Here is a 21,031-nt window from a genome sequence, read left to right as displayed (position 1 = left end):
TAAATGTTTTTAAAAAATCATAATCATTGGAAGATACCCACAACAAACATGACAATGATTTTTCTTAATGTTATTTGGAATTACATCATTATATAAGCAATTAGTGATAATTGTTTTAAAAATGGCTAAACGTTTGCATAAATATATACCTGACTTGCAAATTCACACGTTATGAAACATCTAGAAGAGTGAAGTAATCGTTTAATCTCATTTAAGCAGACTCCAATCAATGCCACTAGTGCCTGCTCAGACGTCGAGTGTGACTATTAAATCAAGCCGGCTCGCAATCAATAGCGTCGTCGTCAAATTGAATAGTTTTCATGCACTGTCTACAAAGCGTGAAAAACTGACTCATTGCAAAGCTTGATAAATATGGATGCAATTTAAAAAGTTAAAGTACACACTTAAAACATATCACTGGCGCGGTGAAGGATGGCTTGAATTGCAATGGAACTTTTAATGTGCAAAAATATATATTTTTAAATTATACCGAAATAAATATTCCTATATTCAAGGTTTGGGGAATAGTGCACATGAAACTCCGCTGGTCCCTGTTTTCCTGAGCGCTTGCACTATAACGCGCAGGCGTGTAAATTCATGACGTCACATAACATTCCACCAATCATCTTGGAGTTTAGAGCAGCGTGTGGGCATGATTTAAGGGCCGCCTTCTCTTCCAATAAATCTGTCAGAACTTCACAAAGATGATTTAACTGTATTTCACATCGTTATGAAAATACTTGTGGATTAATCAGGTGACTGTTAAAATGCTGTCTGATAAACTGGAGTAGATTATTTTCCACATGTTTCCCCCCCCAACCTTTTCTTTCTGTTTTGAGTGGTTATTTGGAGGATTTCTGGACATGGATTTGTGGGGTGCTGTATTCAACAATTACTTTTGGGTGATTGGTAGCTTTTCAAAATAATCTATTAATAATTCATTTAGTAGTAAAAGACAAATAAGTTGAAACTGTGTTCAGTATGTTTTTAGGTTATGACTATAAGGTAGATCTGCAAAGTATTGTCAAACTAGTAATACCGATTTCGAACAGCAGGTGTCGCAAGTGGACCAGTTAGGCAATATTACAGTATTTGCTCAAGAACTCTTGGACCTGAGGACCAGGCTCGGGTATTGAACCCACCACCTTTTGGGGGGGCTGAGGCGTTGGTTCGATATGGAGTCAGATCATTGATACACTTTTATTTAGTTTCAAGGGCAATACAGCTTATATGATGCTTTTAATGTCTTTATTTTAAAGTGAAGCAGTAATTATTTGTGCTTAGGTCTTTGAAATTAAATCAAGGTTGTCCTTAATGTGGGACTTGATAGACACATAGTATAATAATAAGTCATTTTAACAGTGTATTTACTGTATATGGTTACTAAAGTATTATCTAAGATATTCAGAAAAGGGTCAACAAAGATGAACTTTGAACTCTTGGGTAATCAGTATGAGCAAAATAGATTAAAATGGTCAGTTAGGGTGCTTGGGTAAATAGGACAAATGCTGAAATTAGGCAGGATGGTAGGCCTCTTGATTGGCAAGCCTGCCTTCCATTTCTGAGGTCTGGGGTTCATATGTTGGCTCCGACCTTCTTGTGTGGAGTTTGCATGTTCGTCCTGTGCTTGTTTTTTTTTTCCCCCCTCAGCTCCATAGGTGTAGTTGTGAATGATTGTCAACATGAGGCCTACACTTAACTGGCGACCAGTCCCGGGTGTACTCAAACACAGTTGGGATTGGCTCCAGCACACCCGCATAGCATTTAAATGAGGTTATAAAAAAATTATGAATTTAAAAGGGGAAAAAAACTGTTATATAAGTTGTTTTGATAGCGTCTGTAAACAAGTTTACCAAGTTGATACTGTAATTCAAACTTTTACCAATAGGCTAAACATAGAACAAAAGGAGGTCAGTAGTACAAACTGTCCCACCAGCCGTAAACACATGATTGCAGCAAGTGAAACCAGACTAAACTGTTGACAAATCTGTGAGAGAAATGAAACCAGCCCGAGTGAGGGTGAAAATTAATCCCTAACTAAATGAATATTAGTCGTGATAAGAACTGTCCGGAAGCAGTATAATATTTTTTTTAATGTAAATATTTGTAGTTTTGTGTTGCGAAACAGGAAGTAGTTTTCAATGAAGGGGAAATATCATTGGGTAAAAGTATGACAGCCAGCTAGATTGCCCAATCAGCGCTCGCTGTAGTCTAGGCTATTACCCAATCGATGTCAGTAATGCAAATTTTGTCGAAGTTCTTTCTGTGGAGCACTCTTTGGTTATCCGCATTGAGCTTCACCCACATCGCACTTGACGTAACATTTGTGACGTTCGTAGGCTTTGACCATTAAAACGACAAACGGTCCACAACAAGGGATTGAAAGGTAGCGTATTTCGCTATGTTTGTTTCAAGAGGTTTACGGTAATTGGTCATAAAGCTGGTAGCTTAGCATCTAGCATAGCGTTTGCTAACTGACGAGTTCGCCGGTACAGGCGGTCCTCTTTGTCTGACAGGGGAAGGCGTGCTCTTTGTTAAGGCTTTTCCCTTTGTCCACCCGGAAAAAAAGAGGAACTGTTAGGCCAGCATTACATATTTATCCGCAGTGCTATCGTATTTAGAAAATGCAAGTCGCGAAAAAATACTTCACAGAAGGCCTGATTCAGTTGACCATCTTGCTCAGTTTGATTGGAGTTCGCGTGGACATCGACAGCTACTTAAGTGGCTACTACTCGCCTCTGATTGAGATTAACTTAGGTCCTAGCTCTGCCTACACGCAGACGCCCTTCCACAATTTAAGAGACACCCTCGGGGGATACACCGTGCACCCCAAATGCCCCGAGTTGGACAGTTTCTTTGCAAGTCGCCGGCTTCTTGAGGAGGTTCGGAATCTGGGCTCTCCGCGGTTCCCCACGCAGCTCAACGCATGGCTGGTGCACCAAGTGTCTCCCATTGACAAGTCTGATGGTGGGGAGCCTTCAACTAGCAGCAGTACTGACACCGAGCCGGACCCAGAAAGCTACCAAACCAGCGATGACAGGAACCAAGAGCTTCAGCGAACATCTCCATCCGGGCCTTGTGTCAGCAGGGTTGTAACACAGGCAAGTATGTTTTGCGACGTTGCATAAATGAACTAAGTGGGTAAGTAGTAGTCAAGCAGAAATACAGATACTTGTGCTTAAAAGCAGAATAGTTTGTTCAACTCCATCAAAAACTACATGACAGTGATCATCATTGTCATGAAATAAACAGGGCGTGCTATTATTAGCTTGTGAAGTTAGCAGTCTGTTGAGTAAGGACGTCCCTCCCTCAAGCTACTGTGTGTTTTCAAACAGAACAAGAACAATGCAGATGAATGTTCTAACTTTGATGAGCAGATAGCACCTAACTGGTCTAGCTAGCTAGCTGGCAACCGACCAAATAAGCAGGATCTTGCCATTCTTTACTCAACAGAGCCCAAGTATTAACTTAAATGATGTCAACCTAATGACCTAAATAAACCCAATGACATCACATGGCGCTATTTCGAATCGTTTTACTTCACATTCCCTGTCATGCAAATGTCCCAGGCTTCGATATGAATTGAATCCAGATTGATCAGTGGACTTGGTCTATCTTGAGGGCAGTTGATGCCCCCCGTGTCAATTGTGTAACCATATCTCCTTTCTCCAGACTAAACCGCCAGCTGTAGGCCTTGAGAGAGGTGGAGAAGTAGGGCTTAGACCTCTACGTTCTTTGCCGATACAAAAGTGGCAGTTGTTAGAAGAATAGTGTATGGTCGTGGCACGCTTTGCTGACTTTGATTATTTTTTGTTGTTAATTGTGTTATTGAAACTGCCGCGCACTTAGGCTCCAACTTTTAATCGTCATTTTCAAGCTCCAAAAACACTTGCTTACAGAATTCCAATTTGTCCCATAGGGCCCATCTGCAGTCACTTTACCCGTAAAAGTAAAGTTAGCGTTCGGTTCCATCTGGTGTTCACAACAGCTGCTAGTGAAAACAAACACCCCAGTGTCATCATTCTATTTATTTGCAAGAATTAAAAAAAAATATTTATACTTTGACAGAACTAATTTGGCAAACAAATGCAGCCTTTAGCTGACTCTAGCAGTGCTTATATTTTGAATCCATTTAATCTCCCCTTATCCTAATGTGCATTCCTAACCTTCTGTCTCTCGTGCATCCCGCCAGGAGGATGATGTCGTTGTCAAAGAGGAGGAGGAATCTGCTCCAGTCACTCAGCTGGCTCTCAGCTCCACATTGGAACAAGAGGTATGGATCTCGTTGCTCGCCTCCCATTTATTTATATACATGAGCTAATATTATCAACAAATATGCAACGGCTTTTAATTTTGTTGAATTGCAACTGCTTGTTGGAATGTAACTAAATGTTTAACCTTGATTTGTAATCTTCCTGTAGAGCGTGCTTGATGGCATCGGGCTGTCGGAGTCGCCACACCACCCACTGCCCGCGACCGACTTCGACGAGCACTGGAGCCGCTTCCTCTCAATGCCAGTCGCTAACCTTGATGTAAGTTTTCGTCTTGTGTGATTTGAAATGACTTTTGAGGCATTTAGGAAGTCAAAATATGCTTCTTTTTTTATAGGACCTGGACTCTCTTGTTACTGAGCGCATGTCAGACCTGGACATAGACGGCGGCGGGGGTGGCATCAACCTGGATGCCACTTTGCTGGATGCCATGGTAACCAGCGGCGGAGCGTTTGATGCCACTCAGCAGAGGCCATTATTCCGACAGGAGTCCACTGGCTCCACCCGCTCCGGCGCTTCACCCGAGATGGCCCTGGGGCTGGCCGCGCTGCCTTTTGCCTCGGTGTGCAACTTAAGTGGCAGCACGCCGTTGCAAGGGGCGCTGGGTGACTGCCTGGATGAGGCGGTTTTTGACCAGATCAATCAGCTGGGTTTGGAGGGCTTGGAAAGTATTGACTCGCAGCTGATGGACTCTTTTGGAAGCATCAACCCAGACATCCTTGAGGATTTGGACTCTGATTCTGGTCTCTCTCTGGAGAGCAGCTCTGGAGGTCCAGTCTCCCCAGGTGGGTTCTTCTTCCATAGCTGATCAATGTGTTCTTGAGCCACGTTTTCACCAAGCGGTACCTTTGCTTGTTCAGGATCGTCTGAGATGTCATCGTCCTCCAGTTCGTGCGAGGATGAATGCGGAGCGACGGGTTACAGCAGCGAGGTGGATTCACTCCCCTGTAAAGGTGTTTTGGAGCGCACCACCCCGTGGCCACATGTGGATCTCAGCGAGCGCGTGTGGCACGACCACAGCTACTCATCTCCCGCTGTCTTCAATCCGCCACCCGTCACTCTGCCCCACAAAGGCATCAAGGAGGAGCCACTGAGCGATGACGAAGGGCCCTATCTCGATCAGCCAGAGATGAGCCGGGACGAGATGCGCGCCCGCGCCTTGTGCATCCCCTTTTCCGTGCTGCAGATCGTCAACATGCCCGTGGAAGAGTTCCTGGACATCGTCGACGGCCACGGCTTCTCCCCCGAACAGGTGACGCTCCTCAGAGACATCCGGCGGCGGGGCAAGAACAAGTTGGCGGCGCAGAACTGCCGCAAGCGCAAACTGGACGCCATCACGGGGCTCCAGGAGGAGGTGGACCGGCTCCACGCCCACAGAGACAGGTTGCTGAGGGAGAAACAGATCACGGCCAAGACCATGGGCGCCGTTGGGCAGCAGATAAGGCAGCTCACCAGAGACGTCCTGGCTCGCCTGAGAGATGATTCGGGACAGCCCCTGAACCCGGACCGATTCACCCTGCAGTGCGGGGCCAACGGCAGGGTGGTGGTTCAGCCTGTGAGGAGGCCCGCCGTCTCCACATCGAGCAGCAATAAAACAGACAAGAGGAAGAAAGGGAAGAAGCAGTGATGCAATATTTCTTGCGCCAAAACTCAAGCTGAACTTTCTTGCCTTTCTCTGGCTGCGGGATCGCCTTACCGAGGTGTGCGTGCGTGCGTGTTTGTCGAAACCACTGCTGTTGGGAGTCTGAAACAGCTAAAGCTGCCAAAAAAGGAGAAACTCACAAAGAGTTATTAAAAGAAAGACTTGTGAAAGGGGGGGGAATGTAGCTTACACACTGGACATCCGAAGCTTCTTTGAAAATGGACTCCAAGGGCGTTGAAAGGAAAGTTTGTATGGAACTGTATGTGATGCAACCACTCGCTTTCTGTGCCGGCAAACATCAAGATGACTCGCTGGCTACCGCGGCTGACCGAAATGTGTAAAAGATCAGGCATGTTTATACGTCAGCATGGCCAGCTAGCAAAGAAGTCCTTTGTTTTGATATATCCTCTCAAGCGTACCCTACGACACAAGCGGGTGATGATTAATGGCTGTATTTATTCAAGCATTTTGAAGTTTATGAAAGCTCGTACGCATCAAAGGCCGCCAATGGCCGTGCGTTTTTATTTCTACCATAACAAGTGTATTCAAAAGTGGTCAGAGAAATGGGAAATTACAGACAGTAATGTTTACAGATTTATTTCAGATTTTTTGGAAGTGTGTGCTGGGTTGAAATTAAGATGAGAGAGATTGGGTTACGTCTCGATGACATGTACCAATGATTGAACTGACAAGGCCTTAAGTTGCATTGGATGGTTTATGTACATGAGCCACGCTTCAAAGTCATCGTTAACTGGTTTGAAGCACAATCCATACAAATTAATTTATTGTTAAGATTCGGCCAGGTTATTTTCTACCTCTCACTTCAGTTCATTTTAAAACTTTGGAAAAATATTTTAAGTGCACTATATCACTCCATTATTGGTCAAATGTCCCTGTATGGACCCGAACCATCCCATTAAAGATTTAATACAATCATGTTATGTTTGGGACTGTTTGAAAAGTATTTAGTTGGGTTTGCTGTGTTGTTGTTTTTTCTGAGGCATTTACAAAGACTTTGAAATGAAGATTCGCAATAGACATGCACGAATTAGTTCCTGATCTTTTTCTTTACCATGTTTTCATTTTTTATTTGTCTGGTATGACTGTTTACTTCTTGGTATAAATGTTCTCCCTCTCTTCTCTCCATCGTTGAGCAAATGTTTTTGATTGCATGGTATTGTTGAATGTGTTTTCTGCTTGGGGGGGACTTCAAGAGGCTTTGACATGATTCTGATTAAAAATGGAAGCGATGCATGTCTCGTTCTTGCATTTAATAATAGTTTTATTTTGAAGTTTTTAATCTCAGACTATTAAACCATGTGAGCTATTTCGGCTACATTAGTAATCAATGACAGTGTGTTGCATATTACAGCTGTTGCATGTGTTTTTTTTACTATACTGGCCTAAAATAGCTTTTATAGGCCACGTTATTATTGATATGAGGTAGACTATTAAAAGATCGAAATCGGTCTCCGGAACCATTTTGCGGACACGAGTTTTTTTCCCGGAAGTGGAAAAAAAAAGCGACGCCTAGTTTCCGTCCAGGCTTCCGTAGAAGGCCAGAAGCTAGCTTTTGGCGCCTATGCTAGTTGGGATAAAGAAGCTGACCGCGTGTTCATCCTCCACCGTCCAAGCTGTGCCGCGTTGTTTTTAGTTTAGTCTGCAAGGTACGTATTTGAAGATTAAACAAATGGATCGGAAATTGTTTGAATTTAAAAAGCTTCCTTTGAGCTAATCGTGTGTACCCTAACCATCCGAGTTAGCGCTTCAAGTACGTTTCTTGTCTTTTTCGGAACTCGAGGATGATTCCAGCCTTTTAAAAAGTCTGTGGAGCCTTTTAACATCTGCATTTGTTACCGGCTTTATTTTGCACGCAATTGTCGATCGAGTGCACCACCGTCGTTCCCCGCGATAAACACCAATATCAACAAACTTTGGGTCGTCGTGCATCGTGGTGCAACAGTTACTTTTCCAACACCGTCCTTGTAAGAAGGTGTTTTTTCTTCTGCAAAACCAAACCTGTTGTCCCGTAGTTCACTTTAGTGTAACGCAGGCTTCCATTATCTAAGGGTTCTGTACAATAAGCTGGTCTAGACTGACAAATTGTTTTTGGTTATTCAGTGTAAAAGCATCACCAATTGAAGTCTTACTGTTTATTTCTTTTTAATAGAGCACAGCATGGGCAAGAAGCAGAATACCAAGAGTAGGAAGGATTCTCAGGGGGGGCTGGGTGTACAAGAAGAACCTGAGGAATTTGTGGTGGAAAAAGTGCTGGACCAGCGTATTGTGAATGGGAAGGTGGAGTTCTTCCTCAAGTGGAAAGGATTTACAGAGTGAGTCGCCTAAGAACAGACCCCCAACCCCCCCCTCCCCAACCCCCTGCTGTGGTCAAAGGGCTTCCCTGTTATGGGGTCTGTCTATTTACTTCTGTAGTTGCATGTGGAACCTGCACATTTGCATTCACTTCGGTGCGAAGTCGGCTTTGCAAATTTATATCAGGGTGTTTGCCTGACCTTGTTTTTTTTTTTTCCCTTCCCGCCCATTTCATTCAACCTTCACTTTTCCTCACCCAGAGCTGACAACACTTGGGAGCCAGAGGAGAACCTGGATTGTCCTGAGCTCATCAACGCTTTTCTCGAAGCCCAGAAGAACATTAAAGAGAAACCGGCTTCTCTGAAGAGAAAGGCGCCTGCGGACGATTCTGAAATGGACGCAAAGAAAAAAGACGCTGTGAGTCGTTTCGAAACCACTGTCGAGCGCTAATTACTACGATTTAATAAGGTGTGGTAGTTGAGTCTCATATGTGACGTCATACCTTAGCAACCGTGCAAAACAAATTCACAAATGTTTAAAGCAGCCTTAACTTGAATAAATTATTACTCTCCACATTTGCAGCCAGAGAAACCCAGAGGCTTTGCGAGGAAACTTGATCCCGAAAGAATCATCGGCGCAACAGACAGCAGCGGCGAATTGATGTTCTTGATGAAATGGTAAGACATATTTGATTATTAAGTCGTCATCACTTAATCGTGATTTGTTGACACATATATTCCTCCATTTGTCGCCGCAGGAAAGATTCAGATGAAGCCGACCTGGTCCCAGCCCGCGAGGCCAACACCAAGTGCCCTCAAGTGGTCATTGCCTTCTACGAGGAGAGACTAACATGGCACTCATGTCCAGAAGATGAAACTCAGTAGTGAGCTGTCTCTGGGCTTTGCACCTCCATAGCTTGACCCCGCCCCCCTTTTTTCCTCAGGACTGACTTTCCTTCGTTGGCCTGGCCTTCTATTTTTTTTTTTTTAGCTCTTGTAGTTTTTGTTTTATGTGTACGGTCTTCAAAATGTACCCCATGGCTGCTGCAGGGGAGATTTGAATTGTTCCAGGCGATATGTTCTCAAAAGTTATTCAAGGTAGTAGCTTGGCGGAAGTTGTTGCTCACCTGACTGATGGTTCTGGTTCCATGCGTTTTATGGTGTCAGCCAGCATTGCTTTCACCATTTCATCAGAAGGAAGTGTCTGTTGTTGTTTTGTCGGCATAGGTGTTTTATTTTTCTCTTTTGTAAATATTGCCTTGAATCAAATAAAAGTTTTTTGGAACAAATATGCGGTTTATTACATATCGTGGAAATCGCAACAGCACTGAAAGTTAAACCACCAACTGGAGAACTCATGACTCCACCCACCCTACTGTATGCTAATTTCCAGAGTTAGTGTTGGTAAACTACTTAGTTGACTACTGTCGAGCTGGTTGCGCATTCATTTGAATAGCTTGACCACTGCTGGTAAGTGCTTTTGATTATAATTTAATGCTATTTTGAAGGACTGTTTAACAATAAATGTGCTATAATGATTTAACAATCTCCATGGAGTTTAAAAACAGTGAAGTGATTGATGGCTTATCATTGAATTGATAACCAAATATTTTATATATAACCTATTACTGATTTAAAATTCATCATCACTATCTAGAAGGGAGGCATTTTTCCCTTTTTTTCCCCGGGATGGGTAGATAACAAGACAAATGAGTGTCCCATGGGGCTTCTGTCAACATCACATGAATAACAATCAAGTTGTCTACATAGTTCCTTCTGTTGATTTGTTTTAAATCAAAGTATCAGGTTATTTATCTGGGGATTGATGTCACAAGTTTTGGATCAAACTGGTTTCTGTGTCCTCTGAAGCCATTTTCAGGTCAACGTTGGGCTCAATTATTTAACATATAGATTGATGTATAGATTATGCACTAATTAGGAATTAGTCCCCGCCCCCTGGGCTGGCCAGGTGAAATCATCTGACAAGCTAACAGGTGTGCACGCAGTTTGTTTGGGCGACACAAACATCGTAGCGGCGACTTCAACGTTTTTTAAACTCCACCCTGCGTTGTTTATCTTTTTTTTTTATTATTGTTATTTTTTTATTACGTGGGAGAAGGCGTGAGCAAGAAAGTGGACCAGGTTGCAATGAGCGTTTGATTCAGTCGACAAGATTGGAAACAAAACACGCAGACTGGAGCTGGGATAAAAGAGGCAACGAGAGAAAGGTAGGCACGGCATGGAAATACTTTACAAATTCTATTAAATTGTATTTTAATCTTGCAACAAATAGAAAGTGCGAGTACATTTGGAGCGCTGTTTAACTCAAAAGTGTCAAACTAAACACAAGGGGCCATTTTGTGCTATTGAGTGTGTGACGTAAACATTCGGCTATTATGGTCACAGAATTGTCACACGGAATTGTATAGCTAAAAAAAATGTCAACATGCGTGCAGTTTTTGTTTCTTTCAGGGAATTAATGATCCCCTTGAACTGTTTCACTATAATAGATGCATTTATGCTTCTAGTTGGCTTGTGCTGATTGTGTGCAAAAGAGGCTTTATTGTTTCTAATCCTGTTTTGGTGTTGTGTGCTAAAATCCATTTCCTCTACCCTTTTTATTCTGCCATTTATGCTTATATCAGCTGGAAAGTCCTGAGTCTTAATTTGTGTTTATCATGGCTGTTCATTTGGTACTTGGGCCTTCAGTGGTGTAATCCACTAAATTAAATTGGTGTGATAAAACAAGATATTTTTCAAAGTATTAAGCTTGGAAGAATCTCATGGCCTCTCCCAGCCTTCTCTGCCACACGTTTAGGCAATTCCAGGAGTCTTCAGGGATCCTTTCATAGTCACATCTTGACGTTGTTCACATCTTAAAAAGCTTTTGAGTGAAGAAAAAAAAACAAGTAAGTTGATGATGTTTTGTCTGCAACTGTCACCTCTTCTCAAATGCGGCACTTTGGCTACCTTGTATTGTCATGGACAAAATTTAGCTTGTAAATATGAGTGCTTTTGATAGTTTTTAGGCTTGCAGAACAGGCGTTGCTCCCCCTACTGGCGTTCACTGATCATGACATGTAATCTTGCAGGTTTCCACCATGGACAGAATGTTTGACAACCTTGCAAAAACTGTAAGTTTCCACATCTTGCAAATATTCCAGCCTTATCATATTGCATTGAAGTATTTATTTTTTTATTTTAAAGGAGTTTATTAGCATCTTTGTTGGAAACCCAAAGCTCCAAAAACATGACTACTGGCACACGCATGTCGATTATGAAATCAGTCTCCACGTGAGTAAGCATCACATCCCAAGTCAGGCTGCTGTTGGTTTTGAAATGTTCTCTGATGTTCTCCTGTAGACAAATAGCATGTGTTTTCGCAAGAAGGCTTCCACAGTGAGGCGACGTTACAGGGAATTCGTCTGGCTGCGACGGTGTCTGCAGGAAAACGCTGTCTTCATGTATGTTTGTTCTCACACGCCTGATGAGAAGCTTCTGTCTGTGGGAATAAGTGGATATATTCTTGCGTTCCTTCAGAGAAATCCCCAAATTGCCCTCTTGGAATCCTTTCTTCAGCATAAGGAACGTAGAGCAGATCAGACAAAGGATGAAAGGCCTGCAGGAGTTTTTAGAAAAGTGAGTTCCTCCCGAGCTAAATGAAGTCGACGCCTCGAGGCTGGTGTGTTAATTACGCCTAATTTCCTTTCTAGTGTTCTTCACACGCCGTTGTTTCTGTCAGACAGTCGAGTCCATCTGTTCCTCCAGTCCGGGCTCAGCGTCAAAAAGATGCAGAGGTGCGCTTTTGGCAAAACTCGATACACGGTGGCTGAGGCCATCCAGCGCTTTGACGGTGGCTGCATCGCTATGTTAGATGAAGATAAGGAGTCATGTGACTCTGATTGCGAGAGGTATGTTTTTTTTGTTTTTTTTAACCACCTAAAATCAAGCCACTTTGCATCATGCCAACTAATCTGTCTCCCAACAGCACCTTTTCATCAGGCTTGGGTTTAAGTGTGGACAGCACCATTCACGGAAGCTCCATCTTCTCTCAAGACGGAGAATTGTGCACTTGTGATTTAATTGCCTGCAAAATAATTATTTGAACATCCATGGATGAGATTTTCCATTACTACAAAAACAGTTCCTTTTGTCCTTTTTTTTTTTTTTAAATATGTTTTTGTTAAAGTAATGTCAATTATCAATCTGTGTACGAAAATAATTTTTCATGTTTTTAAAAAAAAAGTATAGTAAATCTACATTTCTTAATCGAAAATCCCATGTTTATATTTTTATCTCCGAAGCCGAGGTTAGTCGTGTATGTTTTGCAATTATTTTAGAGAAAATGATCTGATGATACTTTTCTGATCTGTTTAAAGGATGAATAAACTGATTTTTTTTGGAAGAATTTCTCTTCCAGTCCTGTGCTGATTGTTTCGCAAAGTCCGCTGACATGAGCTGTGCGCAGTGCGGCCCAGTAGAGGGAGTAGAGACATCACAAGAACCTTCAGGAAGGGAAAGCACTGCCACGATCGCTACTGTAAGCCGGCCGTGCATTCTGATATCAATTAAACATCCTCAAAATCTTTGGCCTGATTTAAAATGTGATCTTTATTTACTGTGTGCAGCGCTAATATTTCCACCAAAAGATCTTCATTGCAACCGCTTGTCTGGCTCCAGGGTGGTGACGGAAAGAAGACGGCGTCCTCCCTTTGACAGCTTTCCAGGTGGGCCAAGACAGCAAATTAATTACTATAACACACAATCGTGGGGAAAATCATCTGCGAGAAACACGACAGGCTGATAGTGCGAGAGGGGCCAGAGGTAGCGGACAGCTCTGCGAATTGAAAGCTGATGACATAAGCGAAGGCTCATTAAAGGAGACAGCAGTCGTCCCCTTGTCCCACCTCAGCCCTCCCATCAACAGCTGGACTGACGCGGGCCAGCCCGATAGTAAACCCGGCCTGTTCCGCATCTCTCCCTGATGAAGCTGTCAGTGACTTCACACAAATGCCCCGAGATGCGACAAACGCCACTGGCGCCTCGCCTGAAAACATATTTGCCGCCTCGCTATGGGATGGCTGCACTCGCCAAAATATTTTCCTCTCTCCGTGTTGATATGCTGCTTTTATAGTCGCCGGCGCCATCTGACTTTAACCTTATCAACACGTCCTATGAAAAACAAACATGGCCACCATCTTTGTCTAGACGCGTATTTGCATGGATAGACGGCGAGGAGGATCTAACATTTAGATATTGAGCATCCGGCGTCCATATCTATTTCGCCGTGGTAATTTATAACTCAATTTCCAGTGGGCGCTGAAGCACATCATACCTTCAAAACACCCAACAAAGACCCAGCCCAAATTGTATTTCAAAGCAATTAGGGTGTCCACTGAGTTGTGAAAGCACTGCCATGCAGAGGCTCTGGGCTTGCACGATATTTTTAATTGTTCATTTTCTGTCACATTAGTCAACTTCAGCGCCTGGAGACAGGTGAAGTCCCACTGTGTGATGGAAAATGAAAGTGAAAGTTGGGCATTCAATTCACATCAGTCATATTTCGATAAAAATCCAAGTTATACATTTCCTAGGAAATCCCCATGTCCCATCTGTTGATGGATACAATTCATTGTGCACTTTTATTACAGTTAAGAATATTAAAATGTCGTTAATATTTGCCTACTAAAGCAGCTTGACCCCGGCAATAATTCAGTCCATTTCATTATTTTCTATCGGAGAATTGATTCTAAATCTGAACGAATCAAAAAGTGATTAGTGGCCCGGAACAGATTGCGTCCGAGCTCAACATTGTATAATCGGTATTAGTTATGAGTCTTAGTTATGAGCTCTTTCACCTGACGTCACCATTGGGAATGACGAACTCGGTGACCCTTTCAAAAGTCAACAATGGCAAAATCCATACTAGCAATTAGCCGCCACAACTCCCACTCAAGTCCTGCGTCGCTCTTTCCATCACTCTCATCTTTTAATTTCCTTCGCCCGTCCCTAATTAGCCGTCCTCTCATTGTGGTTCGCCCCGGCTCGGCCGTTGAGCGTCGCTTAGCTCTCGTCTCTCCCTTTTCAACAGGGGTCAAAGGTGACCCCACGCATTGTATTTGGGATTATTACTTCCAAAGTGCTATTGCATGGCGTATCATTAAAAGTCAATGCGTCTCGCTCCCGCCCTCTCTCACCCTGCCGTCGCACTCCTTAAACACACATACTCATTTTGCACGCACCCTGCACATGGCCAGCCATTTAACTACTAAAATACGACCCGTGCGCAGATAAATGTCACCGGGCCATCTATCTGTGAGTGTTAAAACTCGGCTAATGGAGATGACATATTACTGGCCTAAATGACTGCAATAAAAACCGCCGCCGTCGCCGTACCTCGCAGCGCCAGCCGCGCCGCTATCCGTCGGACGAGAAGGCGGGCGCGGGACAATACGTGTGAGGTCATATCGGGGCCCGAGTCTTTTAATTGAATGAAATCAAAGTAACAAGGAGATATTTCAAAAGACACTCGAGGTGACACGTGACCTTTGACCTCTCGTCGGAAAAAAAAAAGCCGGACGTAAGTTATGAGCCAGGTCGATTCGGGTGCGTGTCGATACAGCGGGGCTGCCGGCGCGATCGATAGCGCTGCTTCAATTTCTCCGGAGGAGCCTGTGCGGACTCCCCCTCCCTCCTCCTCCTCCTCCATTCCGTCCATCTCCTTATTAATTACCCTCCTCTAGCCATGCGTGTCTTTCTCTCTGAGTGAACGGAGTCGTTGTAATTGCTTCTCTCCGGAGCAGTTACGAGCGTCACAAGGAAAAGCGCATTTGCATTCAGGATGAAAAGCGGGAGCGGGAGCTGCCCTCCTGCCCCATACTGAGCAGCTTCACTTACTCTTTTTCTATCCCTCCCTCCCTCCCTCCTCCGCTAATATGTTAAGCCCCCCTTCATGCCTCCCTACTTCTTATCCCCCCCCTGTCTTCACAGCATGGCTCCCTTTGCATTGTCTTTCCGCAGAGTTCCAAGGTCGACGGGAGCTTGCTCATCAGAGCAGGGTTTATTGCGCTTAATGCAGGTATGGATGAGCCAATTTGTGTGTGTGTGTGTGTGTGAGCATATCCAGAGGCCTGCTAATGTGAACATAAATACTCACCCACTTACACACATACCCAAGGGTGTTTGGTGTACTCCAGCCTTTTCTCTTTTGCGTGCCTGATCAATACAGTTGAAACAGCAAATCACGCGAAAAGCACGGCCACCGTGGCTTGACACGCGTTCCCCAAGGGAGGCGCTCATCTTTATCAGCATTACTCGCAATGAGTGCGTGACGCTAGCTCGCACGACGTGATCCGATAGGGAATGACAAAGTGCACGTTGCAGCTCGAAGCTGTACGTTACTTTGCGCGAGTGATGGACTCGTCACGTTCACTCATCTGAATTCCCTATTCCCATCGCCGTTTACCTTAACAACATGGCGTCTGCCAACAATGCATTACGGCCCATCTTTAAAAACAATGCATGAAAACGACAAAGTCACCTTAAATTGCACTTAAGTAGCAGTTTAAAAATCACTGGCTAAGTATAACATATGTAAGATGTGGAAAAGAGTTGCTTGAAGAGTATGGCGGCATATGTTGTGCACGTGTATGCATCACACAAGCAACCCCCCCCCCGACTCTTCGTGTGTGTGCGCGAGGATTTAGACCTATCATAAAGGAATTCTCCTCCCCCCCAGCCACTAGCTCATCCTGACACTTTTATACCTTTTTATTTTCAGGCCCATTGCAGCCAAGCCTGGAGATGTGATTTATACTGCCTGGCAGCATGGGCACTGCAGCAAGCAAGACAGATGGAAAGAGAGGAGGGAGGGAGGGAGGGAGGGAGTGCGAGAAGATGGTGTAGAGTATGTGTGGTAATAAAATAGGAGATATGAAGAGGAGAGGGTCAGAAGAAAGAGACTAGACAGAACGAATAAGAGGGGGGGCAGTAGAAGAGGAAAAAGTCTTTTTGGTCCTCTCTGTCACATCTTTTTTTTTTTTTTCCCACCCTTGTCTAATGACTTATTGTCCATGTCTGACTCAGGAAGACGAGCTCCCATCTCTCCAGCCGAAATCACCCCCCCCCTTGCAGGGCGACGGGACACGCCCCCCTCCCCGTAAATATTCATGCCGCCGCCATTGATTGGAAATGGGTGGTATTATGATGCAGGGTGGGTGGGGGGGGGTTCTGACAGGATCAGGTCTCGGGTGGTGGGGAAGACAAGGAGACAGCTCACTTTCGGCGGGGGGGGGGGGAGTGCAGACAGGTAGACAGAGGTGAGGCTAAAAAGATAGAAAGGTGGGGAGGGAAAGAGAGAAAGATACCTTTCTGCCAGGCGAGGGCTTGCGCTGTCTCGCCGCCGTAACATCTCACTTTGTCACCCTGTCGCCGAGGAAAAGATGAGCTGCCTTTCCCGCTGTCATTCATCCTTCTCTAAAAATACACACCCACACAGGTAGTTATTATGATTGCAATCCGAGATGATTTCACCAGCCGTTTGATTCACTGAGATCAGTGGGTCATTTAATGCGGCGAGGGTCACCTGTAACAACAGCCAGGGTTAATTGTAACAATCATAAAAAGCGCCCATTCGCTAATTATACCCTAATTTCTTCCGTCGTTAATGTAATGGGGTCGTTTATAATGTTTCCACGCAATCTTTATCGCGGCGTCATTTTGGAAAAAAAAAGTAAAGACAACATGAGGTGAAGTAAGGTAATGCAAGAGTTGTTTGAATGCTTCGTATTGATCGGCCGTCTTATAGAAACACTGTCTGTTCCTATTATTATGATTCCTTATCTTTTATTGCTTCTGCAATCTGTGCTGGTCCCAAAATTCTCAACCCAATCTCATCTTGCAAGCAGGTCACATTCAAGTCTGTCCAATCGTCCCAATACACACGCCTCCCTCTAAATTTGTCATCCAAAACGTATAACCCTTTTGATTGATGCCGTTTTTTTTTTTTCCCCCCCCCCCCACCCGTCCAACTGAAGAGCTCAAACGGTGATTTTTATGTCTCGGACATGACTGACAGTTTATATGGTGGGGCCTGTAACCATTTTGATGACCTTAGCCGTATCAAGTGGAAGACCGATCGTAATAAAATCCATTTTTGGAAGGTTGTGTTGGCTGCTACTCAAAAGGAGATGCTACGTGTTTCCCTATATGCTATGCTAATCATATCTTGCATGTTAATTTGATCCAACTTTCTTTTCACGATGCATTTGCGGCCGAGCACCAGGTGAATAATTAGCCCGGGAGCAAAGAGAATAATCTAAAGTGAAGCGTCCATCTTCATTATAACGTCTAAAGAACGTGTCACCCCGGTGCTACCGTGTGCCTCATTAAAGGCTGTGTAATTGTTTCTGGATGACATTGGGGCTGCTTGGCACCGAGGTAGAATGTTGTTTTTGTCTGCCGCTTAACTGATCATTATTTGCTCCAACCAAAATGGATGCATGTAAACAAAAGTCTGATAGAAACTCTCCTTTCCTCAAGGCGGGAATCTTTGAACCGGCAACCACGTGCCTGGCGACTTGGTCTCGTGCAGGAGTGGCCTCAGCGGCATGATGAATTTGATAAATCCCCCTTATCGCCCTGGGAGACAATTAAAACGCATGTGACAGGGGTCCCTATCTCCGCTCTCCTCCTGTAGCGCTTCATTTAGAAGCCATTTGTCTCCGCTATGGATTTCCTATTTTTAATGGCGTGCGTACGCTTGGATCGGGCCGTGCTGAATAATAGATGCTTTTTTTTTTGCTCCCTCTCTTCCTTTTCATTCCCGGTCTTGCTCATTTCCTCACTGTCAGGCCCCTTGGGGAGGTGTCGGCGTCACTCTCGGAAAGCAAGGTGCGCCTCCACTTTCTGGCAGGAGGCTATTTCATCTGTAAAAGCGAGCGTCGGTGCGAGCCCGTGGCAGACGCTGAGCCGATATCAATGGCGAAGCCCCCTCGGCCTTTAAAGGACGTTTATCACAGCCGTGCAAGGCCGGCCGGCCGGCCGCCGCACGGCGATGTGATGTATCGCCCCGGCTGAGCGCGAATGAATAGACTAGTAATTATCCCGTTAAAAGGGGAGCCTGACAAAGAGGGAGCCTCGCTATAATTTAAATTGTTTTGTTTCCCCCCCCCTAACCCGGAACACTGACTGACACCACGCCATGGGGAAAAGTGAAGCTATTTATAGCCTGAGACGTTGAGCTAATTGTAGAATTTAATAAGGTTTCTGGAAGAGTGGATTCTATATAAGCCAGAGACGTGCACGACATCTTTCTTCAGCCCTTTAGTTGTGCATTCCTCCATGCTTGACTTCCTCCCATCTTTCCTCCTTTCACATAAAATCTACCTGGGACTAATACTGCTCTCACTTTGCTTGCGTGACTCCCGATTGTGTGATTCTCCGCATGTCACAGCAGTTTAAAATGTGTGTGTGCGTGATTACCAAAAAAGGATGCGTCCAAGTGTGTGCGCCTGCAGTCTCGTCTGGTGTGAGACAGGGGTAATTGAGCTCAGAGGGTTTTCTGTCTTTGGTGGCAGAGGGGAAATTGGAATCTTCAGAATCCATTAGAGAGGCCCGTCCACGCCCGCCGCTGTGTGTGCGTGCGCTCATTTGTTTAGTGACACAGACACAAGAGTGTGAGGCAAAAAAAAAAAAAAAGGCGTCAAATCACAAATCAACTGAAACTTTCTTGCTTGCTTTGCAGCCGAGGCGCCGAGAGGGGTCCCCGGGCATCTCGCCCGGATCGCCGTGTAAACCCAACTGAGCTGCAGGGGAGGAGGTCGACCGGTTGAGGAAGAGGAGGAAGGTGAGCGAAGAGCAAACAGCAGGTAATGAACGGCAGATGGCTGCACGTACACGTCCTCCCCGCAGAGCTATCATTCACCTTCTCGTTCTCCACCTCACAACTTCCTCGTGTTGTTGTTTGCACTCCAGTACCGGCCCTATTTCTAATATAGTTGAAATCTGATTGGATGAAAAATAATTGGAGGAATTTTGCCAGAAATGTTGGTGTCATTATTATTTTTTAAAATAATTTTATTGCGCAATAAAACGCATAGCAAAACTGTTTTGCACATTAATGATGACTTTTGTCTGTCATCTTATTCCATTGCCATAAAATACGGCTGTGACATTCACGATTCCCCACAAAATTTTGCAAGCCAGACTTTTCCCCTCTCACTCGTTCGTGCCGTTTTTTTTTTTGCTGTGTGGTTTCTTTGTTGATGTCTCAGTAACTCTGTGATAGATGGCCATATAGCATTTGACAAACACATTTATATCCCGCTCACAAGTCAAAACGCTTTCACACAACCCTTTCATCTGCAGCCAAAAGTCAGACTTGACCAATTTTATGATGCATTGTTTTCCATTGCATTTTCCAGAAGTCATAATAGAACAGCAAACAAAAATATGCAGATTTTTATTTCGCATTTCAGCCCAACGTATGTGTTGCCGAGGAAAATAAGGCAGAATCAATAGTCCCACTGTTTACAACTTCTTTAGCAGTTGTGTATAAAATAATGATAACGGTGCAATGTATGTGTACATAAATATAGATGTACTTTCAGGGTGTGTATTTCAGTGTGTGTGTGTAATGATTAGCCTTCTCTTAATGGGAAAATAACGTCAGAGCCACTCGGACGTTTAATCCATCTGAGCTGAATCTGTTTCCATCACAGCTATTGATCAAGTCCAGTGACAAATCAACAAGAGTTGGGTTTCGCTGGACGCCTTTGCGATGTGTGCGTTTGTGTGTAAGTCGAGCAGCCTTGTGGCAAAAGAGCGCAACAGTAGATTCCAATAAGCTACTCGCCGTTGATTTTCTCCGGCCATCCTTCCTACATTTGTTTCCCGTCTTTATCTCTTGTTGTTTTCCATCTCACGCTTATCTTCCCCCTCATCGCTCCAGCAGCTTTTCTCCTCCTCCTCCCTATCTCCATTGCTTAAGTGGTATTGGCTTTAAAGGGGCAGCAAATCAGTAGCTGATTAATACTGAATTTTGGGGGCCATTTGTCTGCACTGTTGGCCCTGTCTAGGACTTTCCAGCCCTCCCTTTTTCCCCCCTCCCTCCTTTCCTCCTTCCCTCAGCAGTGATGAATGAGGGGCCCATTGTCGAGGGATTAGAGTCGTCACGGTTACCTGTGCTTTGACAAAGTGCTCGTGATTGGTGACATAGGTGACGCTTGAAGTAGGGGGTCCGGGGGGGGGGTCCACATCTCCAAATGGACTAGCCTGCAAGCGGGGTCAGCTTCAGTTGTGCAAACTGTATCAGCATTGTTCATCTGGATTGGGCTCCGTTGGTGGTGTTAGAATGAAAGCAGATTGACCCCCCACCCGGGACGCTTATTCCACCTGACAAAGATTGGCGAGGTCCCGCCAGCGATGTGACCGCACTGACACCCGAGAAGGCCGTCAACGGCCGGCGGTGGACACTGATGAATCGGCGCCGGGAGGGATCGAACGCTGGCCTAATCAGCGCATGGATCCCCCCTGCAGCAACATTTTTCAGTTTTGTCCTACCTTATCAGTCGGGGCCCATCAGCGATGTCACAACCCACTGGGACCACCCTTTGTCACTCACGCACACCCATTTGGTGATTATCAAAGAGGTTGTCTTGTCCTGTCCTCGTACTTTGTGGCCAACTGTGAATGCAAGATAAGATGCCGAGACATCTTCCAGTATTTGTTTATTTTAGGTTTGACAATCTGATCGACATTTTGTTGGACTGTATACGCCCAACGGAGCACGTGTTGCTCTCGTCTTG

At 44.7% G+C, this 21,031-nt stretch overlaps 3 protein-coding genes across 5 annotated transcripts; all 3 read left to right on the top strand.

Annotated features, from left to right (window-relative positions):
• Positions 1 to 2,202: 2,202 nt before the first annotated feature.
• nfe2l3 (nfe2 like bZIP transcription factor 3) lies at positions 2,203 to 7,167 on the top strand. Its single transcript, XM_088364520.1, has 5 exons — positions 2,203 to 3,101; positions 4,193 to 4,273; positions 4,422 to 4,532; positions 4,609 to 5,056; positions 5,132 to 7,167. The coding sequence occupies exons 1-5, from the start codon at positions 2,625 to 2,627 to the stop codon at positions 5,896 to 5,898; spliced, it is 1,884 nt and encodes a 627-aa protein (XP_088220646.1). The 5' UTR covers positions 2,203 to 2,624; the 3' UTR covers positions 5,899 to 7,167.
• Positions 7,168 to 7,414: 247 nt separating this feature from the next.
• cbx3a (chromobox homolog 3a (HP1 gamma homolog, Drosophila)) lies at positions 7,415 to 9,514 on the top strand. The gene is made up of 5 exons (XM_088364530.1): positions 7,415 to 7,580; positions 8,084 to 8,246; positions 8,487 to 8,643; positions 8,809 to 8,903; positions 8,984 to 9,514. The coding sequence occupies exons 2-5, from the start codon at positions 8,092 to 8,094 to the stop codon at positions 9,108 to 9,110; spliced, it is 534 nt and encodes a 177-aa protein (XP_088220656.1). The 5' UTR covers positions 7,415 to 7,580; positions 8,084 to 8,091; the 3' UTR covers positions 9,111 to 9,514.
• A 665-nt stretch (positions 9,515 to 10,179) lies between these two features.
• On the top strand, positions 10,180 to 12,626 carry snx10a (sorting nexin 10a). 3 transcript variants are annotated; one of them, XM_088364526.1, is made up of 9 exons: positions 10,180 to 10,219; positions 10,345 to 10,453; positions 11,023 to 11,134; positions 11,318 to 11,359; positions 11,433 to 11,519; positions 11,589 to 11,689; positions 11,766 to 11,864; positions 11,939 to 12,136; positions 12,214 to 12,626. In XM_088364526.1, the coding sequence occupies exons 4-9, from the start codon at positions 11,327 to 11,329 to the stop codon at positions 12,329 to 12,331; spliced, it is 636 nt and encodes a 211-aa protein (XP_088220652.1). In that variant the 5' UTR covers positions 10,180 to 10,219; positions 10,345 to 10,453; positions 11,023 to 11,134; positions 11,318 to 11,326; the 3' UTR covers positions 12,332 to 12,626. The 3 variants fall into 3 exon arrangements, with proteins under 3 accessions (XP_088220652.1, XP_088220654.1, XP_088220653.1); XM_088364528.1 differs by having other exon boundaries at positions 10,182 to 10,219; positions 11,044 to 11,134; XM_088364527.1 differs by lacking the exons at positions 10,180 to 10,219; positions 11,023 to 11,134 and having other exon boundaries at positions 10,226 to 10,453.
• Positions 12,627 to 21,031: the final 8,405 nt, after the last annotated feature.

This window comes from Syngnathus floridae, chromosome 21, assembly GCF_059516105.1.
Source record: "Syngnathus floridae isolate MCC-2025c chromosome 21, RoL_Sflo_1.0, whole genome shotgun sequence".
Classification (NCBI taxonomy): domain Eukaryota; kingdom Metazoa; phylum Chordata; class Actinopteri; order Syngnathiformes; family Syngnathidae; genus Syngnathus; species Syngnathus floridae.
The sequence above is the reverse complement of the archived record's forward strand: the minus strand, read 5'-3'. Positions and strand labels throughout refer to the sequence as shown.